General features: G+C 63.1%; 2 protein-coding genes across 3 annotated transcripts; one reads left to right on the plus strand and one right to left on the minus strand.

Annotated features, from left to right (window-relative positions):
• Positions 1-321: 321 nt before the first annotated feature.
• IDH3G (isocitrate dehydrogenase (NAD(+)) 3 non-catalytic subunit gamma) lies at positions 322-5,817 on the plus strand. Its single transcript, XM_059385762.1, has 11 exons — positions 322-462; positions 1,042-1,139; positions 1,582-1,694; positions 2,907-2,967; positions 3,065-3,197; positions 3,336-3,469; positions 3,789-3,891; positions 3,981-4,127; positions 5,073-5,167; positions 5,250-5,310; positions 5,618-5,817. The coding sequence occupies exons 1-11, from the start codon at positions 337-339 to the stop codon at positions 5,717-5,719; spliced, it is 1,173 nt and encodes a 390-aa protein (XP_059241745.1). The 5' UTR covers positions 322-336; the 3' UTR covers positions 5,720-5,817.
• Positions 5,818-5,856: 39 nt separating this feature from the next.
• SRPK3 (SRSF protein kinase 3) lies at positions 5,857-10,567 on the minus strand. Of its 2 annotated transcripts, XM_059385760.1 has the most exons (15): positions 10,465-10,567; positions 10,246-10,376; positions 9,963-10,071; positions 9,743-9,830; positions 9,468-9,555; positions 8,982-9,088; positions 8,737-8,902; positions 8,607-8,632; positions 7,799-7,928; positions 7,438-7,677; positions 7,223-7,323; positions 6,742-6,849; positions 6,604-6,673; positions 6,431-6,523; positions 5,858-6,289 (listed from the first exon to the last, which is right to left on the minus strand). In XM_059385760.1, the coding sequence occupies exons 1-15, from the start codon at positions 10,518-10,520 to the stop codon at positions 6,105-6,107; spliced, it is 1,698 nt and encodes a 565-aa protein (XP_059241743.1). In that variant the 5' UTR covers positions 10,521-10,567; the 3' UTR covers positions 5,858-6,104. The 2 variants fall into 2 exon arrangements, with proteins under 2 accessions (XP_059241744.1, XP_059241743.1); XM_059385761.1 differs by lacking the exon at positions 6,742-6,849 and having other exon boundaries at positions 5,857-6,289.
• Positions 10,568-12,068: the final 1,501 nt, after the last annotated feature.

A 12,068-nucleotide genomic window follows, 5' to 3' on the forward strand; every position in this document is an offset into this window, starting at 1 on the left:
GCCTCTGCTTTCAGCTCAGGTCATGATCTCAGCGTCCTGGGATCCAGTCCCGCATCAGGCTCTCTGCTCAGCGGGGAGCCTGCTTCCTCCTCTCTCTCTCTGCCTGCCTCTCTGCCTACTTGAGATCTCTCTCTGTCAAATAAATAAATAAAATCTTAAAAAAAAAAGAATCAAACAACAAAGAAGGGGGAGGGAGACGAATGCTTCTTCAGCTGCTGACTTGCCGCCGCCCTACATGGTGCTCTGACTGACTGCGCACTGTGTGCTCCTCCCCACGTGGTGCTGTATGGTGGCCATGAGGGGATGACACGTGGGACCGGTCTGAGTACGGTGGGAATGGTCCCTCTCCCCTGCCAGGACTTCAGCTGGCCTTTGCCGGATGGGCTGGACAGCAGCCGTCGGCATCTGGGTTCTCTTTGCCAGGTTCTCGGTGCCCATGAGGCCCCCCGGAGGAGCATCTCAGTAAGTACCTGCCCAAGCGTCGTGTCCGCGTGTCTGTGGGTGCTTACACGTGTGTCAGCTCTGTCGGCGTGTGTAGCCTGTAGGTGTGTGTGTGTGTGTGTGTGAGCATGTGTGTGTGCAGAGGCGCGTATGTTTGTGTATATGCGGATGCGTGTGCGCTGTGCCTTTGTTGCCTGGCCCCCCGCGTCCTGCCCTCTGCGGCATGGTCTCCAGGGATGGCCCTCCCCTGCTCCTTACCCGAGCTGTACTGCACGCTGTCCCCAGGGACAAGGCCCCGTTCCCCGGGCACGGCCTTGTCCCTCCAACCTTGGCTGACAGGTGTCTTCTTCCTTCCCGTTCCCCCTCTAGCAACAAACAATTGTGAGTATTCTTCTCATCTGCCTATTAGGTTTTGGGGCTTTTAGTTGCTTTGGGAGTGACCCAAGTCCAGGCACGGGTGGGGATGGCTGCTGGGCTCCTGAAGCAGGAGCCCCCAGGAGCAGCCCTGTCTGGGGTGGGGTGGGGGGGTGCTGCGGTAAGGTACCCCGAGCTGGCCTCTCGTGGCCTGCCGAGCCCATGTGCACTCTCCCCTCCTTCCAGCCTCCGTCGGCGAAGTATGGTGGACGGCACACGGTCACCATGATCCCGGGCGATGGCATAGGGCCAGAGCTCATGTTGCACGTCAAGTCTGTGTTCAGGTACACAGCCCCTCGGCCCACTTCCTGTACCCCTAGGGGAGGTTGGACCCCAGGCCCACCCTGGGGGGGGGGGCGGTTTGAGAACTGTGCCAAGAGGGGCAGGAAGCCCAGAAGCCCGCTAGTTGGGGCTTTGCCTGAGCACCCAGTGCGCCAGCGGCAGGAGGGTCGTAAGCCCAGGCGTTGCATCCCAGTGCCTGGGATCCTGCCAGACTGGCCTGGGCGAGGGGAAGGTGCTGCCAGTCCTGCTAACTGTCGTAGAGTTCAAGTACCCGCCCTGTTAGTTGGCGCCGGTGGTCCCAGTCTCCTGTCAGTCAGACCCAGGTCAGGGTGGGCAGCACCAGTGGGGGGGCCTCTGCACCCCGTGGTCCGTCTGGGCTTCCTAGAGGCACCCCTTCCATGGGGGATGCCTGGGGCCAGCCACTCTGACCCAGTTCTGCCACAGGCATGCGTGTGTGCCGGTGGACTTTGAAGAGGTGCACGTGAGCTCCAGTGCTGATGAGGAGGACGTCCGCAACGCCATCATGGCCATCCGGCGGAACCGCGTGGCCCTGAAGGGTGCGTCCGGGGGCCCAGAACGGGACACCGTACTTGATTCCTTTCCCTTCCAACCAACACTTGTCCCTGGGGCCGCCCAACTCTGACTTCAGGCCTTTTCTGGGTAGGGAGGACCCTTGTGCTTAGAGAGTGAACAGAAGCTTCTGGGGTCCTGTGTGTGCTGCGATTCTGAGATTTTGGTGGCAGTAGGCTGTGTGGGAGCCTGTTCAGTAAAGGGCTTCCTCCCACTGCCTTCTCTCCTGGGGCAGCCCTCTCTGCTGGGATCACCTTTGACTCTCAGAACCTTTTTCACGAACCAGACGTCACAGAGATGTCGCAGTTTTAGCCGTCTGCCTGCTGCCTTGGCTCCAGCCAGCACAGTTGTGGGTGTCACGGAAGGAATTCTAGCCCTTCCTGAGTTTGCCTTGGTTTTATATTACCCACTGTCTCTGAGCAGAGCTGACCCCAGCTAGAGCCCGAGGCACTGGCAGGCAAGAGGAGGAGCAGCCGTGGCAGCTGCAAGGTGCCCGAGGCGCACTGGGCTAAGGCGGTGTGGGCAGGGTGTGACTCGGAGGGGCGATGGCCCCGGTGGGCCTGGAGATAGGCCTGCTCTACTTGGCACCCTTGGACGGACCACCTTTTCCCAGTGACTGCTGGCCCCCGCTGTTCCTGTTCTTTTTGCCCTGGGTCCAGGCGGCCCACACCTGCCCCCGAGCCAGGGCTCATGTGGTACCTCGACGTGAGGCCTAACAGTGACACTGGCCAAGGTCACATTGCTGGCGCCAGCCTGGCTGGCCTGCCCGTTAGCAAGCAGGAGTCGTCACTTTGCATCCAGCCAGACCCTGATCTTACCGTTTCCTGCCCAGGGGCTGGCACGCTCTCCTGGCCGGCTGCCAGCCCTTGTTCATTCATTTGTTCGCTCGGTCAGTCCGTCCATCAGTCAGTATCTGTCAAGTGCCTGCTACGTGCCAGGCGCTGTTCCAGGTCCTCGGAAGCCATCAGGGAAGCCAACGCGCTTGCACCACCGCCCCCATCCCTGCCCTCACGGGGCTTACAGTGGAAGCTACACTCAGCCACTCGGCCACCCTGTGAGGCCTTTCTGCTATGGGAAGCCATCTTGTCCCCGGGTCGGAACCGCCTTCCGCACGCGTTTTCCTTGCTCAAGAAGGGGAACATGGTGGCACGGCTGAGCCTGGGGTCCCCTCTCCAGCCTGTCTTCTTTCTGTCTTGCAGGCAACATTGAAACCAATCACAACCTGCCTCCGTCTCACAAATCCCGAAACAACATCCTTCGGTGAGCAGCCAGGGCACGGCGTCGGCGCTCCGTGCAGGCGGGGCGCGCTGGCAGCGGCAGCGGCATTGACTGGCTCCTCTTCTCTCTGTGTCCCCAGCACCAGCCTGGACCTCTACGCCAATGTCATCCACTGTAAGAGCCTGCCAGGAGTGGTGACCCGTCACAGGGACATAGATATCCTCATCGTCCGGGAAAACACAGAGGGCGAGTACAGCAGCCTAGAACATGAGGTGGGTGAGATCCAGACTGTCCCCTTATCCCCTTGGGTCATGGGGCCATGACGAGCCTGGCCAGGGTCTACAGTAAAGAAGGCCAGACTCAAAGAAAAACCTGTGCCCGAGGGTCTCTTCTCCCTGTCCCTGTCCCAGAGTGTGGCTGGAGTGGTGGAGAGCCTGAAGATCATCACCAAAGCGAAGTCCCTGCGCATCGCTGAATACGCCTTCAAACTGGCCCAGGAAAGCGGGCGCAAGAAAGTGACAGCCGTGCACAAAGCCAACATCATGTATGCCCCAGGCCTGCTGTGCTCCCACCTGTGCTGCAGGCGGTCCGGAAACAGCCGAACCGAACACCCTCCTTGGGCCTGTTCTCAGGGACTTGGGGCCCACCGAGGGGCCATGCTCAGGGCTGTGCCCCTTTGCCTGTTTCCCAGATGCGGGTTTACCACAATGCACACTTTGGGGGCGGGGTAGAGGGGGCTTGTGCCTGTCTCACAGACGGGGGCCGGTTAGAGGCTACGACCCGGCTTCTGTGGCCATCTGCATGCCCCATTCCTCCAGCTGACTATGAAAATGGCCAAACTGGTGTCTTATGCCCCCCCCTAGGAAACTGGGCGATGGGCTCTTCCTCCAGTGCTGCAAGGAAGTGGCAGCCCGCTATCCGCAGATCACCTTTGAAAATATGATTGTGGACAACACCACCATGCAGGTAGCCAGCCTGCTGGGCTCCCCGGCGGCCTGACTTAGGCACTGTGGGCTTCCGGTGCTCAGGCTCCTATCTGTGTCCTTGTCCCGTAGCTGGTGTCCCGACCCCAGCAGTTCGATGTCATGGTGATGCCCAATCTCTATGGAAACATTGTCAACAACGTCTGCGCAGGACTGGTTGGGGGCCCTGGCCTTGTGGCCGGGGCCAACTATGGCCATGTGTATGCTGTGTTTGAGACGGTGAGTGGCCCCGGTGGGCCAGGGCTCCCGGCCCCTCCGTGCTGTGTAGCGTGCATGTCATCGGGTCCCTGAAGGTGGAGGACTTCCGTGGTTTAGGTCATTCAGAGTTTTGCAGCCGTCACCGCTGTCTCACTCCCAAGTGTTGTCATCCTCCCAAAAGAAAATCCTATACTTGCTCGTTGTCCCTCCCTGGCCACCACTCACCTGCTTTCTGTCGCTGTGGATTTGCCTCTTATGGCCGTCTTTTATAAATGGAGGTGGTTGGGTGTTTCGGATAGATCTTCTAGACTGATTGGTTTTAGAGAGTGAGTGCTCCACGCTCAGCACGGACTCTGCGTCCCCCTCCAAGCACAATGGGGGGCTCCATGCCAGGACCCTGAGATCCTGAGCGGGACTGGAGGCAGAGGCTTCACGGACTGAGCCCCCCAGGCACCCCTCCCCACGTGGGCTTTTATGATGAGCTGCTTTAGCTTGGCGGAGTCGGGTTTCGTTTCTGTCTCTGTTTCTTCTTTCTTTGCTTTTGTACCTCAGTGTGGTATTTTTAAGGCTCACCCACACTGTAGCACAGCTCAGAGCTTCGTTCCTTTTATGTCTGAATAGCATTTCATTGTATGGAGAGACCACATTTTGTTACCTACCGGTTAGTTTCTATTTTTAGAGCTTTTCTTTAAAAAAATTAGGCAAAATTTACATAACAATGAAACCACTTAAAATGAGCGATTTAGGGGTATTAGGCGCACACACAGTGCTGTGGAACCATCGCTTCTGTCTAGTTCCAGAGCACTTCTGGTGCCCCAAGAGGGGACCCCAGCCACATTGGCAGGCACAACCTCCCCCAGCCACTGGCCCCCCCACTGCTCCGCTCTCCATCTCTCTGGATTATACCAATGGCCTCACATACCCTCCATTCAGACCTTCCCCCTGCCTTTGTCTTGCCACTTCTAGGCCACGAGGAACACGGGCAAGAGCATCGCCAACAAGAACATCGCCAACCCCACGGCCACGCTGCTGGCGAGTTGCATGATGCTCGACCACCTCAAGTAAGCAGCTTCTGGACGCCCGGCCGCCGGCGCCCGGCCAGGCCCTCGGAAGCAGGGCCTGAGAGCTGCTCTCCCTCTCTAGGCTCCATTCCTATGCCACATCCATCCGTAAGGCCGTGTTGGCGTCCATGGACAACGAAAACGTGAGGCTCCTCTTCTCCCCTCCCCTGCCTTCCGCCTGAGCCCTGGCCCCGTTGAGGGTTGGGCCACTGTGCCCCTAGAGGGCCTGGAGGCGGGGGGGCCTGGCGCTTCCCGCTGCCCCCAAGAGGAGGGTGGGACCAGGGCGGGTCGGTCTTTCTGGGCAGGAGCTGGTACCACTGCTGCCCTCCTGCCAGCAGTTTAGCCCCCGCAAGCTATGGGAGACCATGGGCGGCCCCAGACCGCCTGCAGCGTAGGGCTCAGGTGTCGGTGGGCCCCTGGCATGTGCGCCAGCTTGTGTGTGCCCCGCAGATGCACACCCCAGACATTGGGGGGCAGGGCACCACATCGGAGGCCATCCAGGACATCATCCGCCACATCCGCATCATCAATGGCCGCGCCGTGGACGCCTAGGCCGTCCCCCGGGACCGCCTCCGTGCATCCCCTCTGCCGCCCCAGCCTTTTCGCCGGTTTGGTGGGCAGCCCCGGAATAAATCCGCTTCCCTCCCTGGTCTCAGCCTCGGTTGCTGTGCTCCTGTCACTCCAGGATGCCTACGTTTCAGTTCACACTTTATTAAGAAAAGAAATGCGCACGCTTCCCACTGGGGGCCCTTGGTGAGGGTTAGGGGCAGAATGAGTTCCGAACCATGGGCCTGGCTCCAGCATCTCTCTGCCCTGCGGTGGGGCCGGGAGGAAGCTGACGCCTAGTAGTGGGGAGGAGGGCAGCTGGGGGTAGCAGGAGGTGTCCCGCTTTCCCTGAAGGCACTGGGAGGGGCTTGAGGGTGAGCCCGGGTGGGGCCTAGGGGTTGAGCCAAGGATGCTGGAGGCAGTCGGCGGCGCTGGCCCGCTTCTCAGGGATGTACTCCATCATGGGCAGCAGGAAGGCGCTGAACTGTGTGGCCTGTTCCAGGGGCCACTCGTACTTCTCCATGAGCACCTCGTATAGGCCCCAGTGCTTGAGGTTGTGGATGTGCCGCAGCTGCCCTGGGGGCGGGTCCACGGGCTGCAGGTTAGGCTCTGCCAGGGAGGCCTCTGGCCCTGGGATGCAGTCCTCCCTCCGCTCGGGAGCCTGTGCTCCCTGACCTGTCTCCTATAGCCCGGTGGACTAAGCCTGCTCGGCCCTACCTCTCCGGTTGAAAAACTCCCGCGAGTAGCGGCCCGAGAGGGCGAATGCTGGAGGGATGTCTCCCAGAAGCTCCACAATGTGAGCGATGTGGTCTGTGGACAGAGAGGCGGCTGGGAGGTGGCCGGGCAGCCGGGAGGCCCCGAGGATGAGCCCAGGGCTGGCCTCTGCCTACCCTCGTCACGACTGTAGTCCTCTCCAGAGTGAGGCTCGAATAGGTAGTCACCGGTGGCAAGCTCGAAGGCCTGGAAGGGGGAGAAGGTGAGGCTGCTGGCCGGCGGGCCGGCCCGAGGCTGGAGCAGCCGGGGCGTACCATGCACGCTGTGCTCCAGATGTCGGCCGGGGGCCCGTACTCTGCTCCAATCAGCACCTCCACCGCCCGGTACTGGCGAGTCTGGATGTCCTCAGTGAAGTGCTTGTGCTGGAGGCAAGGGCAGCCCTGGGGAGGAGCTGGGGACATGGCTGGCCTGTCCCCCGCCGGCCCCCACCATCTCCTACCACCTCTGGGCCGTCTACCCAGGGAGCTCAGTGAGGTTTGCTCTGAGCCTCAGGGTCCCCAGAGGTCCCGAGAGGGACCGGCCTCTTCCCAGTGATCCCGCCCCTTGCCGTGGGTTCAGTTCTGCTGACTGGATGGGACCGATGCCGGTCTGGGCTCAGTCCTGGGTCTGCGTCACGAGGCAGACCCTGGGGTCGGTCGAGTGGCACTGTAGGCCACAACGGGCTCCTTGGGGTCTGGCCCGCGCCCCTGCCCTTACAGCAGGGTGCCCGGCTCTGCTTTCTGGGCCAGCTCATACCACCCAGCAGGCGTTGCCCAGGTCTGCGATCTTGATCTTGATCTTGTCTGCATTTTGGGGCTCTAGGGGATTCACCAGGAGGTTCGAGGCACCAAACGGTGCTGGAGAAGGAAGAGAAGTGTGGAGAGAGTGAGCTGGCCGGGCACCATCACCCTGCCTGCCAGCTGCCTGCCCACCCCCCAAACCAAGCCGGCTGCAGGCCCTACTCAACTTACTGCTGGGGGACAGGAGGCCCCCGGTCTCCCGCTGGTTGGAGGAGCCTGAGAGGATGGAGCATGAGGCAGGAGAGAAAAGCGAGCCGGAGAAACCTGAGGTCTGGGAGCCTGGGCTGAGGCTGCGCTCTCCCGCCGCGGCAGGGGAGGAGGAAGCAGGGGATGGGCTGGCCCTGGCCCCTCCAGGATGGCAGCCGGAAGAGGAGGTGGAGCCGCTGCCCCCCTCTAGCCTGGAGCCTGCATCTGCAGAGAGGGGCAGAGGCACCGTCTGAGCTGACAGTCCTCCTGGCCTGCCAGCCCCGGGTGGGGGGACTGCGCTGGCCCGACGGGCGATTCCCGCTTCCCCCCCACCCCGCCAGCTCACCCTCCGACTGGGCTGCCGCTTCCAAGGCCTCCAGCCTCTGCAGGTCCCGCAGCCGCTCCTCCAGCAACCGCTTCTGCTGCCTCCGTTTGCGCCGCATCTTTTTCCTCTTGTTTTTTGACAGCTTACCGGTCTGCCAGTAGAGCCAGGGTCACCCCGGCCCTCCCTCCCAGCAGGTCCCTTGAGTAGCCCAAGCCTCTGCCTGTGGCCTGCCTGCCTCATGGGGGCCCAGGCTTCCAGGCCCCAGAGCTACTTTGTTTTTAAAGATTTGGTTTATTTATTTATTTGACAAAGACCGAGCAGAAATACGAGCAGGGAAGGGGAGAGGGAGAAGCAGGCTTCCCCCTGAGCCGGCAGCCCGATGGGCTCCATCCCAGGATCCGGAGGTCATGATCCAAGCGGAAGGCGGTCGCCCAACGACTGAGCTCCCCAGGTCCCCTCCCCCGGACTACTTGGGATGACCATACGTGGTGCCACCCAACTCCAGCCCACCTCCTGTCTCCCTGCCCCCATTCTGCTCCCCAGAGCTCAAGTTTGGGGAGGAGCCAAGGGACCTCCCTCTGGCTGGGCGCTGGCCTCTCCTGGGGGCAGCCTGGGCCCTTTCTGGCTGAGACACTGTGTCTTTGTGCCAAGACAGTGACAAACCCAGCAGCCCCCAGCGGCAGTTCAGGGACTGTGACCCACCCCGCGCATCACCTGCATCCCTGAGCGGGCAGGGAGGTAGGGAGGCAGCAGGACCAGAGAGGCCGAGGAGGGAGCTCTGAGGAGATGGGGAGATGAGGCCCAGGGAAAGAGGGGCACCCCAACTTACCAAGACCTCCTGTGGGGCAGTGCTGACTGGAGGGGCAGGTTGGGTGTTGGGGGAGAGAAAGGAACAGAGACTCAGGCAGGGGCGGAGGCCCACAGTGCCCCCCCCATCCACCCATGCAGGCTGCTGCTACCTGTGGAGCGGGATGGGGGCGAGGCCCCCGCCTGCTGCCACTCTGTGGCCTCCGTGGCCAGGCGCCTGATGTAGGCATCGCCCACGCACAGCAGGATGTTCTCGGGCTTGATGTCCGTGTGGATGATCTTGCACTTGGTGTGCAGGTAGTCCAGGCCGTGCAGCACCTGGGGAGAGCCCCTCCCGCACCTCAGCGGCCGGGCGGCTGGCGTCACGCCCTGCCTCTGCGGTGCCCCTGGCGCTTACCTGCCTCACGATGCTCTTCACGCATGGCACAGGCAGGCCCTGGTAGTTGGACTTGATGATCCACTTGAGGAGCTGGTGGCCCAGGACCTCCAGCACCATGCACACATCTGGGGCCAGGAGTGAAGGGTGGCCGGCGGGTCCACAGCTGCGGTGCGGGCCCCACCCACCCGAGGCTCTAGTGTCAGCACAGTGTCCCTGTCCCTCTCAGGTGTGCCCGTTGGGATGGTGCCTCCTGTGCTCGTCTCTGAGAGAGGACACCGCCGCCGCGGCAGCCCGATGGGTAATCCGTGTCAGTCTGGTCATCCAGCCCCCGCTTCCCCCAGGCACATGAACACAGGCCCCCAAAGCGGTGGGCTTTTGTAGACTAGTGTCCCTGGGAGGCGCAAGCCCCCCTCGTGTAGGTCGGGGGGACGGAGGCCCTAGCGGCAGGGATGGCAGGAGCCGGCGCTCTTGCTGCCGCACGACCCGTCCATCGTACAAGGATACGGACTCCGTTCACCCCTGAGATCCGGAAGTCATCGATGAGCTGGACAATGGTCTCTCTCTTGGGGTCACTGGGGTCACTGTCTCGGACCTGGAGCAAAGGGGCCCTGAATAGCTCCAAGCTGCCCATCAGCGGCTGCTCCCTTAGGCACCCCTTGAGGCGCTCCCGCCCGCCTCTCCCCCTTCCTGGCCTGCTGTGGGTCCTCCCAGGCGGCGCCAGCTGGAGCCTGCCCCGCCGGAGCTCCGCCCTGCCCGGGAGCCGGAGGGCGGCGCCTCACACATTTCAGGAGCTTGATCTCATCCACCGCCGTCTCGGTGTAGTGCCCCGCGCTCTTCACCACTTTCAGGGCCACGAAGCGCTTGCGCCTGCGACACCGAGCCCTGTGTCGGCTGCCGCCCCGGTGGGATCCCTGGGGCATCACGGTGGCCCCAACCAAGCCCAGGGGCAGGCTCCCTGCGGGCCCTGGGCCCTGGGGGGTGGGGCGAAGGGCCACTTACTGGATGTCCCAGCAGAGCCAGACTGTGGAGAAGTGGCCCCAGCCCAGCTTGCGCACCACGTGGTACCGCCCATTGAACAGGTCCCCGATCTTCACGGGATAGTAGCCGCCTGGGGAAGGGAGTCCGGACGGCAGGGTGGGCGGTGGAGCCTGCCTCGTTGAGGGGGGTGGCCCGGAAGAGCCCAGCCCCGCCGGCTCCCTGGCCCACGTGGGCCGGCCTCAGCACCCTCCTCCTCCCGGGCTGCCCTGTGTCCGGCGGCCTGCCGCCCGAGGCCAGGCCTCACCCTTGCAGTAGTCCTTGGGGTCCTCCTGCTCCTCGTCATCGGAGCCCAGCAGCCCCTGCAACATCCGCGGCGCCGGCGCGGCGGGGGCGAGTTCGGAGCCCGAGGACTCAGGCCCGCAGGAGGCCTGCGAGCTGCGGGTGGGGTGAGCGGGCGGCGAACGGCCAAGGCGGCCGAGCCCCCCTACCACCCTCCGCCCCGGGCGCCCGGGCCAAGCCCTACCTGCTGCTGCTGCCGCCGCTGTCCCCGCCGCCGCCGCCACCCGCGCTGGCACTCATCCCGGCCGCGCGGCCCGCAGCTCCCGCGCCCCAGGCGGCTGCTCCTGTGGGGCCCGGCTGCGGCCCGCGCATTTATAGCCTCGGCCGCTGATCTCACCCGCCTTTATAAATAGCCTCCCAGCTGCTCGGCTGTGGGCAAGGTATGTGGCGGGGAGGAGACGGTGCGGCCACCATGGTGCGGCCACCATGGCCCGGGACAACCTGTCCCCCAGGACCAGCCGCCTCCCAGCTGCCCCCCAGCCGCCTCCGCCCCGGGGCTGGCCTAGGGGGCCGTGGTGGGGATGAGTACAACCGCTCCGTGCTCAGCCCCCCCCCACCAAGGGGGACACCAACTCGAGGATGTAGCAACCCAGGCCCTAGGCTAAGCCCCTGTGGCCCAGGGGTGGCAGAGGAGGCCTACTGAGTGGGGACGTGTCAGCAACGTGCTTCCCAGGACGAGTCCTCACACTCCAGAGCTGGAGTCAGCTGAGGGGGCAGTGGAAAACCTGGTCCTCAGGTGGAGCCCTCCTCGGCCCGCCCTGCATATGCCCTACAGCACCAGTGACACTTTTGGAACAGTATCTGGCTTCTTGCTTGGCCCTTGTGGTAGCCTTTCCAGAGGTGACTCTTCCCATTCCCACGGGTACCCCATTCCCTGCCCCCTCTCAGTGGGGTTCCCACTTCTCCCATGGTCATTGACCCATTAGACAGGCAGGTCCCTGTCTTCTCCCTGAACGTGCTGTCACTGGGGATTCTGGATGAATGAGTCAGGGACAGGAGCTGAAGGCAGCTGGTCCCTCCCAGCAGAGGTGCCTGAACAGTGTCAAAGCCTGGGAACCTGCCCGCTCAGGACCCTAGCGCTGACACCGTGCGGCCTCCCTTCCACCTCCTTGTGGGAGGCACAGGGAACCATGCACCCTGGGCCTGTCCTCGGCGACCCAACAAGCCCACGGCTCTAACATGGGGCCAGGAAGACTCGGCTCTCCAGAAAGGGGGGTGAGCTTCTGGGGTGTCTGGGGTGACGCAGGGCGTGGCTGGTGCAAGGCCTATAGCCTGATGGGACCGGAGACCTCTTGGGCCACAGAGTGGCTGGGGTTGGGGGAGAGATGGGGAGGCCTTGGGCAGCTGCAGCTGCGGGTCCTACCCAGCACCCATCGGCACTGGTGTGAGAGACCCATGAAGGCTGAGGGGCACTTTTCTCTTTAGAAAGAGCGCTCTGGCTGTGGCCAGGAGGGAACGGAGGACACAGTGTGGAGGCAGGAGGCCAGCTGGGGACTGTCAGGGAGTCAGAAGCAGAGGGGCCTTGGCAGTGATTGTGTTTAGCCCAAGGTAGGAGATGCTTGGTTCTGTCAGCCCTGGGCCAGGAAAGAACTGGTCGGGTGGGGTGGGCATACATGGAGGGGGTGGGCCAGGGGAGGAGAGGGGAGAGGGGAGAGCAAGGCCTGGGAGCGCCGGATGACTCCTCTTCCTCAGGCACAAGTCGTAGCCATGGGGCGGAGGGGAAGGCCAAGCAAGGGAGCACTGCGCAGGCAAAGGCAGGGGCTGGGCACTGGGCTTTTTCTAAAAAGA

The sequence above is a fragment of the Mustela nigripes genome, chromosome X, assembly GCF_022355385.1.
Source record: "Mustela nigripes isolate SB6536 chromosome X, MUSNIG.SB6536, whole genome shotgun sequence".
NCBI lineage: Eukaryota > Metazoa > Chordata > Mammalia > Carnivora > Mustelidae > Mustela > Mustela nigripes.

Excerpts from the sequence above, each read along its gene's own strand:
- SRPK3 (XM_059385760.1), bottom strand. The coding sequence starts at position 10,520 with ATGAGTGCCAGCGCGGGTGGCGGCGGCGGCGGGGACAGCGGCGGCAGC. Across the intron at positions 9,556-9,742 it reads AGATCAAGCTCCTGAAATGT|GTCCGAGACAGTGACCCCAG; the intron begins GTGAGGCGCCGC and ends CCTTTGCTCCAG. Across the intron at positions 9,089-9,467 it reads CTCAGGGGTGAACGGAGTCC|ATGTGTGCATGGTGCTGGAG; the intron begins GTATCCTTGTAC and ends TCCTGGCCCCAG.
- IDH3G (XM_059385762.1), top strand. The coding sequence starts at position 337 with ATGGTCCCTCTCCCCTGCCAGGACTTCAGCTGGCCTTTGCCGGATGGG. Across the intron at positions 463-1,041 it reads CCCCCCGGAGGAGCATCTCA|CCTCCGTCGGCGAAGTATGG; the intron begins GTAAGTACCTGC and ends CCCTCCTTCCAG. Across the intron at positions 5,168-5,249 it reads ATGATGCTCGACCACCTCAA|GCTCCATTCCTATGCCACAT; the intron begins GTAAGCAGCTTC and ends CTCCCTCTCTAG.